Raw genomic sequence first — 24934 nt, 5'->3', positions numbered from 1 at the left:
CTGCCTGCCTCAGCCTACCAAAGTGCTGGGATTACAGGAATGAGACATGGTGCCTGGCCTCTTCCACTTTTTATAAGGACACAGATCCTACTGGATTAGGGCTTCATCCTTATAATCTCAGGTAACCTTAATTACCTACATAAAAGTTATATATTCAAATACAGCCAAATAAGTCTTCAACCAGTGAATTTGAGAGGAGATAAATCAGTCCATAACAATGACTTACATTAGCCCAGTAAAAATGAAAAATTTATGTATAAATCCAACAAGCTATATAAAAGATCTATGGGAGGAATTTACAAAGCCCTGTTGGAAGAACCAAAGATGATATGAATAAATGGAGAAATGTTCATGGATAGGAAAACCCAAATGTTGTTAAGATGCCAATTTGCTCACTTGGATCTCATAGTATAAATGTCATAATACTAATTTATAATTATAAATTTAAGATTATGAATTATAAAATCATTCATAGTTTATAAAATTACTGACCCTTAGTTAATGTCAGTGTACTATGCACCACATGTCCTTATCCTTATTATACAGACCTATCAAAGAGGGTTTCTTTAAACTAAAAATTGACCAAAATGAAAAACTCAAGAAACTACCATCAGAGTGAACAGGCAACCTACAGAATGGGAGAAAATTTTTGCAATCTACTCATCTGATGAAAGGCTAATATCCAGAACCTATGAAGAACTCAAACAAATTTACAAGAAGAAAACAAACAACCCCATCATAAAGTGAGCAAAGGATATGAACAGACACTTCTCAAAAGAAGACATTTGTGCAGCCAACAGACACATGAAAAAAAATGCTCATCATCACTAGCCATCAGAGAAATGCAAATCAAAACCACAATGAGATACCATTTCACACCAGTTAGAATGGTGATCATTAAAAAGTCAGGAAACAACAGGTGCTGGAGAGGATGTGGAGAAAAAGTCAATTTCAGAAGATATGAACAATGAGGAAGACTATTATCTTATATAGCAGGATTATGTGGGTAAGAGTGGTGCCTTGGAAAAAAACGACTACTGGGTAGATATCCAGGAAGTGTCCATAATTTCTATCTTATCCAACATTTTGGCAGTATGTGAAATACATTCTTATTGCTATAATTTGTTTCAAAACTTGCTTAATAATAAATAAATGTTTGCCCCTTCCTAGACAGCTTTGTGGAATCACAGAGAATTATGGAATTATGTGTCCATAATGCTTTTTATTTTCATCTCTTCATCTATTTTTGCCTCCAGAGAAACAATGGTGTTTTTGTTGACACACAGTTGTACCTGATTTTCAGTCATATTATTTCTTGCAGTATCACAGTTGGGGTTGCCAGAGATTTATAGCAAAGTCAGAACACTATTATTAAATCCATTATAGATTTCTAAGAGCATCAGGAGACTGAAGCTAAAAAGAGTAAAAGCTATATGGCTTTTCTTATAAACATTTCTTTTCCTAAATGTTTATGACCAATGCTGTTATTCTGCATTCAGTCAGAATACATTTTTATCCCCAAACTGTTAAGGGTAAGAAATTACTTCAAGTAAAAGTTAATAAATTTGGATTTTGAAAACATATATTTCAGATGAACAGAATCACCTTTAATTCTATATTTCTAGCTTGTTAATTATAAAGTTATTTTCAACAGAGAATCACCTAATACCTACTAAGGCAATCAGTGTATAAAGCATTGAAGTTCCCTCGTCATTAGGGTCAAGAGAGTACCAGAATGCAACATGTATTGTACACCGATTACTATTCTGGACATATGTTCTCTTTTAAAAGACTTGAGCCAATTATTTTAAGTCAAGTAAGAGTTTAAAAATTATTATCATTTATTTTTATTAAATATCATTTTAACTTTTATTTTAGATGTAGAAAGTTCATGTGCAGGTTTATTGCATGAGTGTATCGTGTGACACTGAGGTTTGGGTTACAAATGATCTTGTCAGCCAAGTAGTGAGCACAGTACCCAATAGGTATCTTTACAGCCCTTACTCTCCTCTCTCACTCGCTCCTCTAGTAGTCTCCAGTGTCTATTGTGCTCATCTTTATGTCCATGTATACTCAATGCTCAGACTCCACTTATAAGTGAGAACATGTGGTGTTTGGTTTTCTGTTTCTGCATTATTAGCTTAAGATAACAGCTTCCGGTTGCATCTATGTTGCTGTAAGGGGCATAATTTTCTGCCTCTTTATGGCTGCATGGTGTATACATATTATAGTTTTCTTATCCAGTCTACCATTGATGGGCATTGATTCATATAGCTAGCCAGCTATTCCAACACCATTTATTGAATAGGTAGTCTTTTCTCCATTGTTTATTTTTGTCAACTTTGTTGTAAGTCAGATGGTTGTAGATGTGTGGTTTTATTTCTGGTTTCTCTTTTCTCTTTCATAGCTTTATGAGTCTGTTTTTGTATTAGTATCATTATGTTCTGGTTACTGCAGTCATATAGTACAGTTTGAAGCAGGGTAATGTGATTCCTCTGGCTTTGTTCTTTTTGCTTAGATTTGCTTTGGCTCTTCAGGCTCTTTTTCATTTCTATGTGAATTTTACAATTTTTTTATATAATTCTGTGAAAAATGACATTGGTAGTTTGATAGGAATAGCATTCAATCTGTAGATTGATTGCTTTGGGTAGTATGGCCATGTTAATGATATTGATTCTTCCAATCCGTGATAATGGGATACTTCTCTATTTGTTTGTTTCATTTACGATTTCTTTCAGCAATGTTTTGTAGTTCTCTTCATAGAGACCTTTCACCTCCCTGGTTATATGTATCCCTAGGTGTGTGTGTGTGTGTGTGTGTGTGTATTGTAAATGGCATTGTATTCTTGATTTGGCTCCCAGCTTGAATGTTATGGTGTATAGGAATGCTACTGATTTTTGTACATTGGTTTTGTGTCCTGAATCTTTACTGAAGTTGTTTATTAGCTCCAGGAACCTTTTGGTGGAGTCTAGGGTTTTCTAGGCATAGAATAATCTCATCAATGAAGAGAGATAATTTGACTTATTTTGCTATTTGGACGCCGTTTATTTGTTTCTCTGTCCTCATTGCTCTAGCTAGGACTTCCAGTACTATGTTGAATATGAATAATGAAAGTTGGCACCCTTGTCCTGTTCCAGTTCTTAATGGGAATGCTTCTAACATTTCTCATTTAGTACTATTTGGGCTGGGAGTTTGTGTATTTGAGATATGTTCATTTGATGCCCAGTATTTCAGAAATTATTGTAATTTTTTATTAATTGTTCCAGAACCAGGACACATAGTGATGGATAGAGATCTAATTTAGAAAAAATAATGTAATTCTTCATAAAATATGGTCATTTATTCAATTAGGAATCATTTAATTCAACTTCCTGCTAGTAATGGGAGAAATCTCTAAATTACAGGGAGATTGATTTGTTAAAGATTCTATTCCTAGTTAGTATGATATTGAGAGTATAAAAATTGTGCTCCTGTTTCACTCCCAGGTTAGTTTATTTCTCTGTATCTACAAAAGAATAATCAACTGTCCTACTAAATGAATAACAAAAACATGTTAGTTTGTGATAAGTGGACTATAAAAAAACTTTTTAAAGATCTAAACTTTGTTCATCAATTGAGAGAATTGTAATTTACAAGGCTTTAGTTCTTTTTTTCACTATTTTTCACGAACTGTTTTCTCTGTGTGTCTGTCCATCTCTCTCTGTTCTAATTGTCTTTGTTGGCATTTTATAAATGAGGGATCTCCAATACATTTCAACAGATTAGGAAAGAGGATCACAACCGATTCTTATACATTTGTGTACTGTTCTATGTAGTAATAGACACTCAGTCTTATTTATCCATATTGGTGAATGCCTTTGTTGTGGTCTCATCATTTCTTGACACCCTTGTGGTTATTATGTCTGTATCTATAAACTTTGCATGCAATTAAATAAAAAGATGTGTTAAACAGATATAATTACTTTTGCATTTTTTTCTATTGTGATTAAACTATGTATTCTAAGACATATAAACACTTTTCGTTCAAATATTTAAGGTTAATATTTTCCTTGTGCTTTATTTGTGGAAAAGATACCAAATATTGTTAGAGAACATAGCTAAAATTTAAAAACAAGAATAACATGAGCCAACAATAAGTGAATGATATAAACAATTTTACATGAAATTATTTTAAATCAAAAGCTGTGAAGAGTCTGAGATTTTACCTTTCTTGAAAGTTAACAAGTTAGCCTGCAAAATTTTCTGTATTTGATAGAAGTATGAGACAAATTAGCAATGAAGGGAAATACTTATTACTTATAGCAGTATCAGCATTTTTGTGCAGGTTCTTTGATCCTCAGTTCTGACAGAGTAATGTCAAACAGACCTAGGTGACACCTACACACAGTCAGTTGCATTGGAGCAGAGGAATGCTGATTTAAGGGTATCTGATATTTTCTCTCTCTCTTTTTTTTTTTTTTTTTGCATAATAAATCATGCCTAGCTTTTGCTTCAGAAGAATAAACTATCACTCTCCTCCAACTGTGTTCACTATTCTAACATTCTTGAGAAAAACAATTTAAAACAAAAAGAATTCAGTTTTAAATTGTTTAAAGGGATGCAGCAATGTAAAAGCCACATGGAGAACTGCCTCTGAATACCTTCTAATTTACAAAGATGGTTTCTTAGGATCTGCTTGTAATTACTGGAAACTTTTGAACATGGAGAGAACATCGAATCGACATCATTTGAGAACAAAAGAGTACTACGTGATTCTCATGAGGTAGGAAAGGTAAACTATAAAAGAATAGTAGAAAATAAAGCAGTTGTAGCAGACACTGGAATTTTACTCTGTGTGTGTGCCCTTCCTCCAGCTTCTATTTTATTTTATTTTCTTCTTAAAGGCCTGTAATTTTATTTCCAAGGGCGTGAACTGGCAAGTCTTTTCACAGAACTTCCCTTGGGATACTGGTGACACTTAGCCTATACTTGCAGACTTGAAAGAAGTGGGGAATTTGTTTCCTGATGGCTGCTTTGAGCCAATCATGAATTAATGCTCAAATTGAAAGGTCACTATGCTTCTAATCAAGACAACACTCAAATGGAGCTTACACTTCCATGTTTTCCTAGGAATCAGACTGAATTTACCCTCAGAATTTTCTGGAAATGATATTCTTCTTGACTTCTTCCCTCTCCTTTCCTGGTTTTCCTTATTTTCTTAGTTTCCTTCTGGAAGCTCGTTTTTAATAAATCATTTACACATACATTCATGTCTCAGATTCTCTTCTGGTTAACAATCTGAAGACAGGAAAGATAAATGAAAAGGATAGCTAAATCCTTTTCATTAGTGCTTACCATATACCAGCAGCATGTCAGAATTTTATTTCATTCTTACAACAACACTATGAGATAAGTATTATCATTCCATTTTACTTATGAGAAGCTGAGGTTCAGAGAGGTTTAACTAACTTGTCTAAGTCCTGAACTAGTAATTGTCTTAGTCTGCTCAGGCTACCATAACAAAATTCCATAGACGGAGAGGCTTAAAAGCCGGAATGTATTTTCTCACAGTGTGAAGGCTGGAAGTGAAAATCAGGGAGCCAGCATGGTCAGGTTCTGGTGAGGGCTCTCTTTCTGGCTTGCGGATAGTTACTTTCTCACTGTGTCCTCAGATGGCATGGAAAAGGAAAGAGATCTCTCACTCTTCCTTTTCTTATAAGGACACTAATCCCATTATGAGGACTCCACTTTCACGACCTAATCTAACAGTAATTACCTCCCAAAAGTCCCATCTCCAAATACCATCACACTGGGGTTCAGGGTTTCAGCATACAATTCTAGAGGGACACAAACTTTCAGTCCACTGCAGTGGTGAAGCTCAGTTCTGGAGCTGCCTCCTTCCAAAAACTGTGCTCCTAAATATTTAACGTAAGTTGTAGGAGAAATGTATGTCTTTTTTCCCTCCTGCAGAGTTGAGGAAATCTAGTTCAACTTCTAGGCTTCTAAACTGTACTTTTGTACTAAAAGAGCAGCTCTGAAGATTATTTTCATGTTATTCCTCATATAGATGTATTTTAGTTGGACATACATGGCAGATCCTAAAATGCTAGATTATCTAACCCGTATTTGGAAACCTCTTATGAGTTTCCTAGCTTTCCTGCATTTGCTGCAGTAGGCGTACCTCAGGTAAGTAGAGATCACTGAGATGAGCCGCTCTGAAGTCTTTGCAAGAAAAAGAGTACATTTTCAGAGGCAATGCTTAGAGACTGAATCCACCTGTGGATCTTGAGAATTAACTTATCTAGGTAGATATTTTGCTAAATTTTGACTCACTGGGCTGATTGACACAGAAGCAGAATTCTTAATGAAATATCTTTGTATTAGCAGCAACTAACTAAAATAACTTTATTAATTATTAAATAAAAGAGTCTTACAGCTTCCATCCTAGTCTGAAGAGGAGTTTGCCTTTATTTTCTTATAGTACCTTTGTGAATAAGAAAAGAATAGAAAACTTCCAGTCTAGTACTGATGAAATCATTCCACAAAGAATTAACAAGTTCAAACTGCTTGGGTGCATGCCACATACAATCCAACTTATTTAAAATTAATATTCTTTTAATGGCCAAAAGCCATTACAAATGATTACAAATTATAAAAATGTCTTAAGGTACAGTTCACTAATTTAAAAAATCAAAACAGCAACAAGAGCATAGGAGAACAAAACTTTTATGTTTTCTAAGAAATAATACATAAAATTAATCTTGTCATAGAATTTGCCTTAATATTTTGACTCATCAATAAAATGGTAAAGGGTAAAATTATATTATTAAATGAAATTGAGTACATAATATAAATTTGAAAATGAAAAAAGTGTTGACTTTATGAATCATTGATAAAATTGTGACTGATTTTAATCAAATAAGTTATCTCCATTGAAAGCATGTTAAATAATAAGGAATATGGACCATTTGATTCTCATAGTATGATATTCAGCAAAATATATTCAACACATTAATATTTACATACATGTTAATTGCATAAAACAGAAGTCCCATATAAAGTTAAAATATTAGGCCTTTAAAAATGTCTCAGATTTCATTAGGCCTATTTCTGCTATTATTCAACTTTTGAGCATTTGAGTACCTACAGTCATTTTTCATATCATATAGTATTAGTCTTATCCAGGTTTCCTTACATAATTTGCTTTCCTCACATTCAACTGTATCCAAAAAAGAAACATGAATAATGATACTAAGGAAAAATAATCAATAAGTTATATTTGTTTTACTAGGAAATTTCAAAAAAATTTACATGAATAACATCGGTGAACAACTTGGAACTGCTTTACAGAATTTAAGTCCAGAGGATATTCTAAACATACATTCAAAGCTCTATATTAGTATATAAAAGAATTTAAGTTACATATAAATTAATTGATAAACATGATCTTATACCTAGTCAAATCTTCATATACATGCAGTAGACTTGGACATCATTACAAAATTTAAATCTATTTTTGTAGTATTTAAAACCATAATTCTATTTCTTTCTATCCCTTTGTAGGTATTCTAAAAAGCTTTGCATATATTTTCTTGCCCACAATTCTCTTTTAAAGTCAACGCAATATGGCTTCTAGGCTTACCATTCTATTAAAACTACCATATCAGACTTAGCAATGGCTTAGGTCATGAAATGAAGAATGCATGATTCTCATTTACTTAGACACTTAAAGCTATTGACAGCTCTTAACATGCCCTTTTACTTAAAACTATCTTTTGCCACCATTTTCTTGGTGCTATAATTTTCTAATTTATATTCAAGCTCTATGGATACTTTCTGCACCCTCTCTAGTTGTTTCCTCCTCTTCCCAGGCTTAAATGCTGGTTGCTATTTCCAGGATCCACTTCTCTCTGTAGTCTATACATTTTTTCAAAGGGTAATCTCAAATCTCATAAGATTTTAATTAAAATGAATAAGGTGATGATTCCAAAATACATTTCCTTAGTATATGTGTATGTGTATATATGTGCCTTTTAACTTTATACCTGTATAATAGATTATTTTAAAATGATCTGCATTTGTATCCTTTCAGAGTAATTGAATTCTAAATTCCTTTTAAAAGTGATTCTCAAGGCATAATGAGTACCTGTTAGGATAATGCTGTAGGATGTCATTACACTTACCATCACTACTGTTGATAATTTGCTCACCCAAATTCAGATTTGTTTGTTCTCAGATCACTTTGTTCATGTTGCATTTGTTACTGTAATTATATAATTTAATTCAGTGTTAAGTGAAATGATGAAATGTGAATATAAGCAGATACGGTTTATTCCTTAGCATGCTTTAGAAATTCTAAACTAAGGTGGTTGCTAACTAAATTATTTTAACTGTGGTGTGAGTATAGGTATATAAGATACGAGAAAAATAAATAATTTAAGAACATAATTTTAATTTGTTCAGAAATGTATTTAAGTCCTCAGTACATTTTAAATAAGAAAACTTAGAAGTCCATAGATGATTTATTTTGAGTATGGATTATGTTGAAAAAGATGACCAATAACTTCAAAGGATTCTGTAAGAAAAGGTGACTATTAACTTTGAATAAATTCAAAGCAAAGACCTTGAACCTATAGCACAATGTTGGTAAATTTAAAATACAACAAGATAATGTGAGTTAGTACACGATGCTTATACTGTGCCTGTGTGCATATGTGCCTCAATGTGTATTTCACCACTTTAAGCAAGTGATAGACAACAAGCACGTTTTTATTGTTTCAGTTAAGAGAGTTTCTACTACATGTTGAACTATTTATAAGATTGCCCTACTTAGATATATTCTAGGTACCTCAAATTTCTCTTTTAATTGTCTTTTTTTTTGAGATTATAGTAGATTCGCATGCAGTTGCATGAAATAATATGAAGATATCCCATGTACCTTTGGCCTAGTTTCTCCCAAAGGTCACACCTTACAAAATTACAGTATTTGAAGATGTTATCTTCCATTCTCCAACTTTTGTTCACTGTCTTTCACTTCTATCTTTTCTCCTTTTATTATTTATGAATAACCACATCAACCTAATTATGCAGGCCAGAAACTTAAATTTCATTTGTAAATCCTCTTTTGCCCTCTTCCAAAACTTCTCCTATAGCATAAATCCCTAAAAGACTTACAGATGATCTAACTTTTTAATTATCCAAATAATATGATTTCTATTTGCTAGCTAGAATTTGAAACTTCCTTTATTTTTCTGGTCTCCTCAACACCCACCAATGAACACACACACACTAATCCACTCTTTCTTATAGAATCCTACTGATAATTCTAATCTGATACTCTCAATGAGGGCCATTTACCTTGCTATTTAAAAACTATTAGTGACTATCATCTTACACATAAATTCCTTAATGAATTCTCTGGCTTTTGCGTTGCTTTTCTCTTCCCCCATTTATCAAAATTTCTCTTTTTATTCTTAATATGTTATATGCTGTCTCAACATATTATGTTTATTAAATTTATTGTATTACTCAGCCATCTTATGAAATTGGCTATTTGTTTTTCAAGTTCCCGCTTTAGACTCTAAATTCCTTGTTGATAGACTTTATTTCTATTCACTGTTTACTCTCTAGAGCCTAGGAGAGTGCCTGGAACATATTAGACATAAATGATCATAAGAGACAGGTTTGCCTATAAAGACATTTAATTGAAGAGGTACCTCAAATATGACAATAGCATGGCTATAGCCAGCAGGGGTATAGCATGGTTATATTATTAGGCATAGTTTATCTCCTTCTCCTGAGCACTGATCAAAACTGAGGACAAGTGACCTTGGCTAAAGAATTATTTATTCAATAATTTACTAGAATAGTTATCATGTCATTTTCCTGGTATAACTATGTTTGTCTCCCTTATTCTGGAAGACCTAGGGAAAAATGAGATTTATTGATGACCTAAAAAGTGAAGGTGTCTTACAGTTTTCCAGTAGTTGGGAATTTTTTTCCCATCTTATACTATAATGTACCTGAGAGTATACTCCACTCCATTTCTTGACTGTGACTGCAGAGAGACAGAGGGTAGCATCTCATTAAGGAGAAAATGTCCAGGAATTCCATGCAGCAATGATCAGGCAGCCCTTGGGAGGTGTGCATCTGTGTGCTCTTTGTATGTGTGTTCCATAAAGTATGGTTAGAGAGACGAAACTCATCCCGGACTTTCTGCAGACATGGAATTCAATGCCTCTAGCTCTGGACTTTTGTGAAAATAGAAGTGATAATGACCAGTAAAGGGTAGACTGCCAGGTCCTTCCCTGTGTGCTAGTCCTAACTGAATGATTTGGACTTCAGAAAATTTGTTATTTGGTGAAGCAGGAGTAGAGATGGAGACTTGAAGACATGTTGAAAGGGTGCAGTATACCTGAGGGCAAGTGAGCCGGGTTACGAATGAAAACATTACCTCCTTGTGAATGAGGGTTTTTTTGTTTTTGTTTTTGTTTAACCAGGGAAAGTCATACTCAGTGCCTGATTTAATATTTATACTCCCACTTTATAATTCCTTCACCTTCCTCAAAATGTCCCAACCCATTAATTAAGAAAGCCACATACTTGTTCCTTTCCAAAGGCACTGTGGGACAACTTAATATAGGAACACTGTGGCCTGCTTTACTCCACCTCTTGACTGTGACCGTAAAGAAAGAGTAGCCTTGCCAAGGGGAGAATGTTCAGAAGTTACAGGAAGTTACTATCACATAGTACAGTGAGCACTGGTTCCTGGGAAGGAAGAGAGAAAGCATTCATTACTGCAAAGCAGCTTCCATGTAACAGATTTGCAGATTTTTAAAAAATCCACTTTCTGTCACTAAGTTCAGGTCTCACATATAATTTAATTTTAGATGTTTGCTGAAATGCTATAATGAATTATTTTTCATATAGAAAGTTTCTTTTTGGTACTCTATCTAAAATTCTATGTCTATAGCCAATTTTTAAACTTCATTGTTGATAAAGTCTCATTCTAGTCAAAAGGGTTAAACCAGTTCTTAACATAGACGGAACCTCCAACAAATTGACAGTATAACCACAATGAGCTTTAATAGCTACCTCCAACAGTACCTACATTTATTTATACACAAATGCATTGCTGTAGAGTCTTTTCTATGCTAACATGTTTAGGCCAAGATAATCTATATGGAATAATAATGTTATATTATGTTTGTTTAGCAATTTAAAAAGATAGTGTCAAAACAGTGTTATATATTAGCACAGAGGATTGGAAAGCACATAATTAATCCTTAGGTACTATAAAATGCAATTATAATTGCTAACGTATAAAATATATTTAAAATATTACATTATGCTTCATACTACCTAAGAAGTTGTATGGGCTCACAAAGGTCATGGTCTTAAAAGTTGCATTGCAGGATAGAAAATAAAAGATTTCACATCTCAAAACATATTAATATTTCTATCATTGTTTTCTTTCAGTATAACCATTCTGGGAATGGAAAGCCATTTAATAAAAACTATAATCTGTTTGAAGCTTATCATTTTAATGTGAAGATTGATTCTCTGCCAAATGATATAAGTTGAAGTAACAGTCACTTGCAAAATCATTAGATTAAAAAACAAGTTGAATGCGGTAAGCAGATTTGTCAAAACTCAAAGCATTAATTTGAAACATAGCTATTTTTAGAGATGCATAGAAAACACGGGCTTCAACATTAAGGCACCTTAGATGTTGGATTTTTAAGAACTAAAGTCTCCTTGAGTTTAAAATGTTATAACTTAGGTAGGCTCAGTAAATAAATATAAGGAGAAGTTTTCAAAAGGAGGATAATGTGCAATATAAGTCAATAAGCATCCAGAACAAACATAATTTACTCAGATACAGAAGCTGATTTCAACAAGTTCAACTAGAATAATCAAGACGAAGTGTCTAGGTTGCAAGCTTAGGCACTAGCAAGACGTTGGATCAATTAGAAAACACAACAGGAGCAAACCCCAGGCAGCAGTTACATTCTGCAGAACGCAATACAGTGCCAACAGGAGCTAGGAAGGAGCATAGGGTCTAGTCTTGTTCTCGGGGGGAATGTGAACTAAGTGGAGTAACCAGGGAGCTTAGCTTATGAGAGGGTTTCCAGTTAGAGGTTAAGTAATTGCACAAAGCTACTGGAGCAAAAGGAAAATGATTGTTTTACACAGTTACTCAAGTCTTGCTTCTAGTTAATTGAATCTTAGGTCTTGGGCCCTTTCCAAATAATGTATGTTTTATGCCTATACCATCAATAAACATATTGAAAAAAGAAATAGAATTAATATTAAATGAAGTAATTAAAATAGTCTTAATCAATACAATCTAGATATGGAAGATAACAGCACTAAACAAAGTATGATTAGTTTGATTGAAATGTAATGGGATCTATTTTTTAAAAATCTAAAGTGGATAATAAAATATTCTAAATACTGTGAAGATAATAAAGGTATAGAAAATCACCACATGAAAAATGTTAGGAAGTAATTTGTTAAAAATTAAAATGTAGCAGTTGAAACCAGATTTTTTTTTCTTTTTTCTTTTCTTTTTTTTTTTTTTTTAAGACAGAGTCTTGCTCTGTTCCTGGAGTGCATTGGCTCTTTTTGACTCACTGCAACCTCTGCCTCCTGGGTTCAGGCAATTTTTCTGCCTCAGCCTGCCAAGTAGCTGGCATTACAGGCATCTGCCACCATGCCCAGATGATTTTTGTATTTTTAGCAGAGAGGTGGTTTCACCGTGTTAGCCAGGCTAATCTCAAACTCCTGACCTCAAGTGATCTGCCCGCCTTAGCTTCCCAAAGTTCTGGGATTACAGGTGTAAGCCCCACACCTCTCCTGAAACCAGAATTTTTTAAACTAAACATATTAATATTAGCCAAATAGGTAAACACATATATTCAAAATAATAATTAGCACAAAAAGATACAATCAATTAAAATAATGAGGTCATTTGAAAATAACAAGTTGGTCCAAATGTTGTGGGTTGTTGTTAAGCTGATAAAAGTAACAGTTTAGGAGATTAAAAGAAAAAATAAAAGAGATTATTTAAAAATAACAGTTTAGGATATTAAATAAGAAGAAAGCTTGTTACACTTTTTGTTTACTACCAGGAACTTCCAGGCTCAAGTAGATGCCAGAGCTCACATTCTTAAAGGTCTAAAGCTCAGGGCAGGTGCTAGTCTACAAAATGCTTATATCAAAAATAAAAAGTATCTTGCTCTAGGCATTTGGCTTAGTGGGCAATGATGTCTTTGTGTAAAAAACAAAAAGTGGTCTCTTCGTTTGAACCAATGCCTGCCATCTTAGATGGGGGGATAAGGATGTAATCCACAAGGCTGGTAGATGGTGGCCTATATTTCAGTCAAAATCAGCACTTTGGAACTAACTGCACAGCCTTCTACTGTCGCTTCTAAAGCAGGACTTTGGGCATCAACTCATGATATAAGTAAGTCTCAATCCTTTATCCAATTTTATTTGTGAGAGAAGGTAAACAGCTTATTGGAAAACTTCCCAGGGGCAACATTCTCTCCCAAGGACACATAAGTGACAGTGGCTTAGCGGACAAATAACTAGAGAAAAAAAAAAAAGTAGATAAAAAATGAGGAATTAAGAGCACAGGACAGTGGTGAAATGCAATGCTGAGTATAAATTCAATCTATTTTAATGGATTAATAATGAAATCTCAAACTTTGGATGGCTAAATACAAGATTTTGCATGTCTGCTTTCCATACTAGACTCAAATATCTGAATAGCAAATTTGTTCTATTAATATCTTTGGTCCTGAAAACTAGTTTAGTGTCTGATACATAATAATATGTTATGTTTGGTAGCAAGTATTAATAAAATGATGGAAAGATGATAGATGCAGGATAGATTAGATAAATAATAAACAGATAGATGGGTAGGTAGGTAAATACATACATTGAGATCACGATTAATTCAGTAAAGTTTGAGCCTTCCTCTTGGGCCAGAAGAAAGGGTTAAAGTTGTGCTTCGATTTTTGTAGTGGAGTTCTATTTTAAGTGATCTACAATTCCATTAAAAAATAAGTTTTATGTATTTAACTTTTTGAAACCCTATTTTGTTTTGAAAAATTATCTTTTATTTAGAAGGATTTAGGACTTGTTTGGAGTAAAAATGGGTAACAATTCTGGAACCCTAGTACACTCTTCAAAGCTTTTAATTGTATTTTTTCCAATTCATTTTATTCTTCACTTAACAAAATTTTGTTAAATGTTTACTATGTGTTACATTCTACAGAGACTCAAGGAGCTCTCAGTCTAGTGACTTTGACAAACGAGGCAATATATTTGACACAGAGAATACTCTATGACAAAATTTGTGCTTGGTATGTTACAGGAAGAGAGAAGACAAGAAGCCATCTTATCAGGGGAGAGAGGGAACCTGGGAGAGAATTCCTAAAAGAAATCGACACCTTGAATTTTGGCTCTTTAGTGGTTATCCAAGTGAAGAAAAATATAGAGAGTAAGACATTGTAGGACAGCAAAACATGCTCACACAAGCTCAAAGGAGATTTAGATCAGTACATTAGAATGCTTGGCCCAGAGGAGAGCTGGAACGAATGATCCTGAGAGGCTGGAACCTACTTCAGCACAGATTTTCCAAGACATACTAAGGACTTTGTTGTGTATCTTGAAAATAATTGAAAACTCTGAATAAGTTTTAAAGTACGGACATGTCATAATAAGAATACATTTTAAAAATGTAGCCCTGGTGGGAGCAGTGCTAGAGGATGAATTGTAGAAAAAGGAGACTGGGAGCCTGGAGACATTGATTTAAAACAGCAGTTCAGCATATGGACAACTACAAGCAGGAGAAATGGAATTGAAAAACAATTTAAGGAAATAGAGCCAAATGGTTTCTTGATTGCTTTGATGTGGACATAATCTTATAACTTGAATAACAGATTTTATTATATTGACATCCACAAAGTTTAGAAACACAGGAAAAAGAACAGATTTTGGTAGTATGTATAAAGTAAGATGATGAGTTTGAGTTCTGAGTTCAAAATACTTGGAAGATATCCAGGTTAAGATGTCCTGTGGACAGTTTGATGTAGGTCTTTCACTTATAAAAAACTTGGAGAAAACGTATAATTGACACATGCATAGTAGTTGAAGTTGTGGATGACTTTCCTTCCTATTACCCAATGTAAAAACCTTTGTTAATTGGCTACAGTTACTTTCTACATTTGGGTTTCATTCTATTTTCCAAATCATTCATCTTTACAATAACAAATGATATGACAATGCCTGTAACTAGCAGACTAGAGATGGTGGGTAAGAGATAGTGTTAGAATCATTTAAATTTCCAGAGTATATAGGATGTACAACAATTTATACTGGGAAAGGACTGAAATTTTTTCTTCATGATGCAACTTATGGTCACACTGTAAGCCAGCATCCAAAACTACTTCCAGAGTATGACTGCCCTAATGGCTTGACTCTTGCTGCCATTAATATGGGCTTGCTTGGTGGTCCTCTGACAGCGTCACTGCCTAATGACAGCTCTCTGACTTACCTGTCTGGTTTCTTTGCTCACTGTTAATCTTCAGCCCATTGGCTTGATTCCCTTGATTCTGGAGTTGATGTTGTCGGAATAGATAAATACGTGTGTCTCACCATCCATTCATTTTGAGTCCTTGACACATAACAGATGCCCAGACCATGTAAGCAATATCTTAGCAAAGTATCAGAAAACTAGAAGAATTTTTTATAATCAGGCTGACTTTGACAGTGGTTAACTAGATTCAAGTTTCTTGTCCAGACCTGGTATCCATGAGAACCAATTATTTTATCTGTCAAGCTGAGTTTTAATTAATCTTAATTGAGAAGTTTTCCCCTCAAAGTTTCTAGAAATTCTTGTCATATATCTAGCAGTCAGGTATATTCTCCTACAACTCAAAAGTTAACCATACCTAACCATATCATTTAACAAATAAATAACAGAGAAGCAGAATTTGAAAAACATGAATGACAACACAGAGCAAGAAAAGGAGGCACATATACACAAATGATGCCTGCAATAACGTTAAAAAAAGATCAGGAAACAAAGCAATTGTAGGATTAAAACAAGAGGTAAGAGGTGAACAACCAAGATGATAGAAGATAGAAGGAAGAGAAAAATATGCATGTTTTAAAGTCAAACACTTGGTTTGATTTTTTTAACATCAAAAACAACAATTCTGCTTTGACCGATTAAAAACAAACTGGGTCAGCATTACCCAGTAGATATCTGTATCTATTTTATCTTCAAAGATAGTTTCAAATATTTTGCCTGGGGAAAAAAAATCCATTCCAATTTTAGTTCCTGTTTTTTGAACATATTATCTTTCATCATTTGAGATGGAATTGCTTCCTTACTATTTTTATGTACTTATTAGTCAATCATTAAATGGTATACTCAGTCTTTCACAAGCATTTTTCAGGTGAACATTCAAATAAACCAGTGATTATTATGCCAAATATCATGAAAGTAAATGGCCTAGATTTTCTTTCTTATTTCTCTTTTATAAGATATAATGAAATATTGATTATTTGTATATGGGAAAATACTTTTAGGTCCCAAATTATCTAGGGTAATCCAGTTCCTATGCTAGCCATATGAAATATTTCCTCAGTATAGCATCGTTTAAAACTTGCTGTCCATTTAAAGTGACTCAACTGGACTCTAAAACCCTGGATTTATTGCCAGGCTACTATAATCTGCTCTCCTTTGCACATGGTGAGGACAACCCACCTTAACAGTGATGTATACTTTGTCTTGCCAATGGTATGGACTGGTACGGGTGTAAGAAATGTTCTTGGGGAAAGCGTGCTATTTCCTGGTTCTCTATTGACTCATTATATTCTTAAGTATATGTAAAAGCACTTGAGTGAGCTGTAATGCAGAGGTCATTAAAAATAAAGCAGAGCCTGTAATCCCAGAACTTTGGGAAGCTGAGGCGGGTGAATCACTTGAGGTCAGGAGTTCGAAACCAGCCTGACCAACATGGAGAAATCCCATCTCTACTGAAAATGCAACAATTCGCCATGCGTGGTGGCGGGCACCTGTAATCCCAGCTACTCATGAGGGTGAAGCAGGAGAATTGCTTGAATCCAGGAGGCAGAGGTTGCAATGAGCCAAGATCGTGCCACTGCACTCCAGTCTGGGCAACAGAACAAGACTCTGTCTCAAAAAAAATAAATAAATAAAATAAAGCAGAATCTGGAAGAATGACGTGGACTTTCTAATTGTTCCTGAGTGATTTGACAATATAATACAAGCATAACTACTAGAAAGATTTGCAGATAGAAGGGCTATTTATTTACTCTCCATTCCACTTGCAGATTCTCAATTAAGAGTAACATCTTTCTACAGACTGTGTTTGTGCCATTCATCCCAAGATGTTACATAACAGGCAGTGATTTATCAAAGTTAAACCTATTCCTTCATTCATGCCAACATTTCCATGTATTTCCCACAATAATTAAAAATAAACACAATAAATTTCGGAATTTAAACATTATAAGCACTTACATTGGTTATTTACCATGGCTTGTCTATTAGTCCTGTTCTAGAGTTCCAGAAAGCATACTACATACTTTGCATATTTTTGAGTTATTACCCACCCAAATACTAAAATTACTTTAACATGAATTTCCATGGATTACTGTCTAAAGAGGGGGCCAATTGTTTAGAAAATATAGTAAACTTTGAATATGAGTAACATTGGAAAAAACTGAAAAACAAATCAACTCTCTGTTATACTATTTTAAAAGATTGTATCATAGTTGAAGTATTGATAGAGCTGCAAGGATATTTTGATGGGCCTTGGAGATTCAGAGATTCCTGTGTATGAGTAAAATAATATAAATTCAACACCTATTGTTACTATATGTTCCTAAAACAGTGAAAACCAACTGAAAACAAAAGTTTGATTTACTTAGTTAACAAAAATTTATTGCAAGAGATATTTTTCACTGAATTTACAGTTTCAAGGAACATGGTACAAAACATAGTGCCATCAGCTTTGTCTAAACATTAAATAGGTGCAAATACACAAAGATTAAGAAAAACTGAGGGAGCATACTTTACAACATAAATTAGAGTACTATAAATATATTTTATGTACATTATACATACTCTTAAGACATCATTTTAATATACAGCATATATTGTATTGATTTTCAAACTATTCAGTGCTTTAATAATATTATATATCAGAAACTTAGGGATTTATTTGCATCATTACACTTACAGTAAATGATTTCAAACCAGTGAGGCCATATATCGACCAGTTTATTTCCACCAGTTAAATAGCCATGTACCCACATAGATGAACACTTACGCATATAGCAATAGTTTTCACAAGAGTATTGTTTTTCCCATTATGGTGATGACTAGAAGAGAGGTTGCAAAGAGATGACAGTAGGGTGTGGGGAAAGCAGTGAAGGAAAGAGCGCATGGGGTAAAGATGGGAAAGCGAGATGGCTAGGATGAAGAACAGAAGCTGGAATGATTGGCATCTGAGGAGGAGCAACAAAAGTTGGCTGGTTCCCAGGACAAAGCCTCGGTCCTACTGGTCCTACTGAGAGCTGAGGTAATGAGGTTCTGGTGAGAGCTGGGATTTGGGAAAGAAACTGTTGGTGTGGCTGAAGCACTTTAAAGGTTCCTGCAGCTGCGGCTGCAGCGGCAGCTGCGGCAGCTGCAGCGTGCTGCTGCAAGACAGTGTGATGGATAGTGGTTACAGAGGTAGAACATAAGGACTGCTGCAAAGGCAAAGGCTGCAGAGGTGTGCTAGGAGGTGGGAGGGCAGCTGAAGGAAAGGTAAATTTAACCTTGTTGGCCAGCATGTTTGGCTGTAGAATGTGCTGGTAGACCTCACATGGTACGTTTCTGAATTTGTCATGGTTTTCTAGTGGGATCAATAATGCTTGCTCTGGTAAAGCTAATGGAGCCAGGATTTGCTCAGTTGTTACAAAGGTATGACCACTCACATGTGCTTCCTTGAATGGTAATGGTGGTTGTGTGTTAAGGATTCCTGAATTACAACGCAGCCACTCAGTTGGCGTCTCATTCATCCTTCCTTGTGGAAGGGCCTCAGCCAGTTCATAATGGCAAAGATAGGATTTAGGCGGTGACTGTCTAAAGTTCCGTTCAATATTAGGCACCTTAAGAGGAATTTGCTTTTCATTAATATTTATATTCTCACTTCTTTCTTTGTGTTCAAGCAAGGTATTGTCAAGTGCTTCTTTTGTTGGAGCACTAGCTATATAGACAGATGTGGTGGGATCATTAGAAACATCTGACAATTCACCAGAAGTGGTCTCCATTTCTAAATGCTCAGTTTCACCATTGGTTTCAGAAGGAAGGAGATTGCTAGGGTGGAAAGACAGTTTGTTTCTTAATTGGTTTGTTTGTTCTGAGTTCATTTCGATTTTTGCAACTTCCTGTGGTTTCATTTTCTCTTTTTTGTCTTCACTTATTAACCTATCCAGAGGACTTAAGGAAGAATTGTCTTTCATGGGATAATCTGTATTTTCTTTGAGTTCTAAAGTTTCAAATCCGGGATGGAATCTGCCTCTTTTTCGCCTCCGTTTCTTTTTAGGTTTACAGGGAGCAACTGAAGTACTTGGTGGCCTCAAAAATTCTTCTGGTAAATGATTCTGTCGATTCAAACTTTCATCTGAAGAATAAGAATGTGAATGTTGTCTACGTTTTCGATAGAATCTTTCTGATTCATTCATGACAGAATTGTAACCTCTTTTAACAGCCTGATTCTGACTCATGCATTTCATATCATGTTGAAGAACTAAGCTTCTGTGATCCTGACTACAACTTGACATTTTGGTTTTCCAACAACAGTAAGTTCTAGAATATGTTAAATTATGTTTCCCAGAATGTATCATTCTTGGATTTGATTGTCCATTGAAAAGTATTGTGTTCTTTTTACACTGGTTTTTAGAACCGATAGTATCATAAGTGTTGTATTCGGTATTCCATGTTTTACACATTTCTTCATTGTCACTTAAGGATATGGATTCTGATTTGGGCCTTTTATCAAGTAGCTGATGTGAGTCTAATAATTGCTCTGCAGCTAAATACTGCTTTTCTGAAATTGGTTCCAGTAGATATTTCCCAGCATTCTCAGTGTAACTACTCTCTGCTTCCATTTTGCAGCGAGTTTCTGATTCTTTGGTTTTCTCCATATTATGATGCTGACATAACTTTTTTCTTTTTTTCTTTCTTCTACTTTTATGGAACCAGTATTCATGAGTCTCTTTCAACCTTATTTTGTTGTATTTTTCATCTAGAGTGCCCTGTTTTATTTGACTTTTAGTAAAATTATACTTTTCTGTTTCTCTGATCTTACAGGAAATATTTTTATACCTCTGAACCATATTCTCATTTTTTCCAAAATTACAACTACTGGAGAGAATATCATCAGCCGAAAGAGGAGTGACTTGGGTGTGTTTATTTTTGCTACTTCCAATTTCATAATCAGTGAGTCCTTTTGTAGATACATTCTTGCAATCTGAAACTGGTCCCATGCAAATATCTTCTTGCTTCTGCTGAGAACAAAGATCATTTAAAGCTGGCTTATTTTTATCTAGATTATTATTTACTTTAGTAGACTTGAAGTCAAAACATAGAGGATTACAGCTATAGGAAATTGATGGTTTAGTAGTTGTATAAACCAGCATTTCTGATGGCCACTGAAGAACTGTAGATCTGTGTTTGTTAAGGACAGGTACAAATGGCTCACATTGTCTTTTGCAGAAATTTGTTTTCTTATTTATAGTTATACTAACCTCTTCAGTATTTGAAGGGGCCACTGTCTTGGGATCATTTTTATTTTCAGCCTCAGTTGCAGATGCCTCGTTATGCTTAACATTTTCCTCTGCGGTAGCTTGCACAGATATGCAATCATTAGACATGTCAAGAACTGTGGATTTATTTCCTAACAACTCAGAACTGTTACCACTCACAGGTATGTCTTCATTAATAACAACACCCTCCAGTGGTATTTGATCTGCTAATGGGACTGAATTTTGACAATTATCTGCATCAGAAGATAACTGAAGTTGAAGTTTGCAAAATGAAGGTAATAATAATGTATCTTTTTCACTAGAGACTTCTTTTATCTCTTGAGTTTGAACAGTTTCTTTGTCTGTGCACATTGCCTCTGGTGGGTGAAAAGAGTTAGTTTTCTCTTCAGAACTCAAAAGTACATCTGTTGGTGAAGACAGTTGAAGATGACAAGCACTGGGGACAAATCTACTTTTTCTGCTAAATCCTTTTCCCACTGAGGCATCATCACTGTATTCAGAGAACGCTGCAGCGGAGGACTCTAGCTTCACGGACGCTTTCTTTGGAAATGCAAAAGAAAAGCCGATTTTGTGTCTGTGAATCCCCTGGGCTTGATCCCCAACTTGGTTATTTTTGGCTGTATAATTATTTGCACTTTCTGGATCCTCAGCAACAGTGGTAGCATCTTTAGTATTCTCTTCACTATGAATCAAAGTATATTTGAAATCATGCTGGTTATTAACTGAATCCACAACAACTCGTTGGGAAATTTCATTTTTACAGTTTTCTCTCACAGTAACAGTTGTTGATTTGAACATGGGGCCACTTCCAGGAGCACTAGAGAAAGAAACAGAAGTGTGTGTTAAATAGCACACTTTTGAGAAAAAAAATAGTCAAGCACTTACATCTTTAAAAATTCATTAAAATATTTTTTTCAAATTTTTAAATCATTGTAACAGAATTGCCTTCATATGGTGTAAGTACTTTCCATGGTGCCACAATACCATTTATTTGTTTGTTACTGTTTGGAATAACTTGGAAATACTGTCCTGAAGTTGCTTTTATAGCTGTTAAGACCAATGCTGAGGATATATTCTTAACCAGTGTTATCTGACCAAAATTTTCTACCTTCATGGTCTCTTCAGTGATATTTTAGAGTGTTGTATTGTCTAAGGTAAAATTACTTTTGATTCACAAATACTTAATATCATTGATGCTATATGGCAAATATGATGAAAGTTCTAAACAAAACCCTTAATCATGACTTCAGAAAAGCTGGGAATTCAGTTGAACAATTCAATTCACCCAGCATTCACCAAGAGTCTACTATAGCCCAATTCGTATGGGCAAAGGTAACTAAGAGATAGTACTAGCTTGATGAGAGCTTTGACTCTTTTGAAATTGTTAGTCTCAATATTTAAAATTATCCTGAAGTTACACATTATATCATAACATGCAGTAAATGCAGGATAAAAGACAATTCTCTTAAAATATAATTTATTTGGAATTACATTACACTGTAGTGAGTTCTGATGAAAAGAACTATACTGACAAACACATAAATATAAGAAAACCCTAAACCTTATCCTTAACATAACAGAACAGAGTATGAAGAAAATTCCTGCTATTCTAAAATGTCAGTGTTTTAGATACTATAAGTGGACAAGAAAATTTTAGTTGGACATTTCCTTTATCTAACCACTAACACAATGTATTGCTTCATTGTTCTATCTGCTAAGTAACAGAACGACTTTCTTTTCCCATCTTTTGAAGCACAAAATTAATTGAAAAACCATGTATGTATGGCTGTGTGTATAATGTAAAACATGTGCTTTATACAGAAGATAATACTTTAGATAAGCAGTGTTGCTTTTTTGTGTTTATCATTATTAGCTCTAGTTCACTTAATACATCATAATTTATATTTGCAAATGCTATTTATAGAGCGTTAAGTTACATAGGTTTCATGATTCTCTATAGTTAAAATTTGTATAATTTTTTACGCATTACCATAAAATGTAAACATACCTGATTTGTGAAACTGAACAGCAGTAACGTCTGTTTTTAACAGTTCCAAGTAGGATTCCAAATACGTATACATTTTATTTTGTCTTTTACAAATTTGGCATCTCTAACAATGTTTCGATGTGTCAATGTATCACATAATATTATTCAGCAAAAAGTAGATTTGGAATGAAGTAATTTTTGTATAGACAATAATAAAAGAGAACTTATTTATTGGAGAAACAAAGACTACTTTTAAAAAGTCTTCTTTTTAATAGCTTTGCCCTGGCTTGAATTGTAAAGTCTGAAATACAATACTGTTCACACCTAATAGCTGCTCACAGTTAGAAGCAGGTCAAAGTTTAAGAGTTGTGAGCCTCTAACAGCCCAGTTACAGTTTATTCACAGCACACTTAATGTTGGTCTGCTTCTCAAGCAAAATTCTTATCCTTTTTTAGAAAAGGAATCTTAAACATAATTTTAAATAGAAGTTCTCCAAATTTTCATTTTAAAAAGTATCTCTAAAAACTCTTTTTGTCAAAATGTTCATAAGATACTGCCTTGCTCTCTTCCTCAATCAAATATTTTACCCCAAATCAAGAAATGGGATAAGCTTTCAACTAAGATAGCTTAAATAACAACATAAAATTTATTTTTTAATCCAAAATTACAGTAATTTTGGCTTTTTATTGAAATGTGCATTAAACAGGTGTTTGCATAAAATTCTAATTCAAATTACTGTTTACAGCCTACAGAAGGCCATGAAAACATGTCTGCCTTATTCTGGGTACCGAAATAAATAGATTTGTGCCCTTTATTTCTGACTCCCCCTATACCCCTTTTTTGGTCATGTTTTAAGAAAACATACGATTTCATTGGATACTCACCATACAGTTTCCTTTCTTAGCTCAGCCAGCTTGTGCAGGCGTTGGAGTGCCTTTTCCTGTTTTCTTTCATCTTTCCTGGATTTAGATGCTACATTTCGAGCAAATTCCCTTTGTTTCAGTTCCTTGAGCCTCTGTTAAAAAATGTTGGAAATGGTTAATTATATTTTGGTCTATAGCAGTAAGTAAAGTTTCATGTTATTGTTGAAATTTTCCAATGCATCATCTTTGACCTCATTGAAAGGTAAACACAACATTCATGACAATCCACTTCTAACAAAAATATTTTCTTGTACTTTGGCTCGTGAAAAAGCCAAAGCATATTATTACACCATAGTAAAATTTATATCTATGCTTTAGGCAAATTGGAATTGAAAACTTTAATGTCTTCATATTGATTGTTTCCTGCTGTTTCTCCGTGTAATTCAGATGAAGCATTTGTGTCTTATAAATCCCAAATTTCCAAAAAAATTCAACTTGCTTATATATTTGAGTTACATACAATACGTTTTCTTATATTTTGATGTACAGCGTATTAGAAAGTTATCTGGTCCTTTGTGTTTATGTTCGTGTATGTGTGTGTATGTGTGTGTGTTTGTGTGTGTTTAAGTGAAAAGTATATTAGGAAAGTAAATGAATAAAGAATGGCTACTCCATAGGCAGAGCAGCCCTTTTTGTGTGTTCTGAGAGTGCATTATTTATGTTAATCCGTTAAGACAAATGATCTCTCCTGATGTGATTTAAAACAACCCCTTCTCTCAAGCAGCAGGCACATTTCAAGATATTGGAAGAAAATTAGTACTATTTTTCTAGAAATTCTTACTACATTGGGTATTATCTTTCATCTGTGTTAAAGAAGTTCATTTTCTGGGTTGATGGCAAGAAAAACAGTATGCCAACTCGAACATAATTGCTAAATAGCCATGTGTGTGGCATAATTTTAGAGACATCAAAATTGTCTTGTGCGCCAAATATTTTCACTATGTACTTTCATGATGTGTACAGTTATTAAAAATAATAAAAGTACTATTTTCCCTAATGGTTCATGTTGTTATGCGATTGTAATATGTCAGAATCTTGAGTAGGACTCACTTACACTAGTGATATAATGTGGCTGTGTCCCCACCCAAATCTCATCTTGAATTGTAGCATCCATAATTCCCATGTGTGGTGTGAAGTACCCAGTGGGAGGTAATTGAATCATGGGGGTGGGTCCATACTGTCATTGAGA

The 24934-nt window shown here is 34.1% G+C and overlaps 1 protein-coding gene across 3 annotated transcripts in view; it reads right to left on the bottom strand.

The window, feature by feature from the left end:
• Positions 1 to 17944: 17944 nt before the first annotated feature.
• The window catches only part of ZNF804A (zinc finger protein 804A), a 344070-nt gene continuing 337080 nt past the window's right edge, over positions 17945 to 24934 (bottom strand). For all 3 annotated transcript variants that reach the window (XM_031651391.1, XM_009182574.3, XM_031651392.1), the window contains exons 3-4: positions 23707 to 23837; positions 17945 to 21652 (exon numbers count right to left, since the gene is read on the bottom strand). In XM_031651391.1, the coding sequence (XP_031507251.1) occupies positions 18406 to 21652; positions 23707 to 23837 (3378 nt within the window). In that variant the 3' untranslated portion in view covers positions 17945 to 18405. The remainder of the gene's footprint in view (positions 21653 to 23706; positions 23838 to 24934) is intronic.

The sequence above is a fragment of the Papio anubis genome, chromosome 10 (assembly GCF_008728515.1).
Source record: "Papio anubis isolate 15944 chromosome 10, Panubis1.0, whole genome shotgun sequence".
NCBI classification, from domain to species: domain Eukaryota; kingdom Metazoa; phylum Chordata; class Mammalia; order Primates; family Cercopithecidae; genus Papio; species Papio anubis.
The sequence above is the reverse complement of the archived record's forward strand: the minus strand, read 5'-3'. Positions and strand labels throughout refer to the sequence as shown.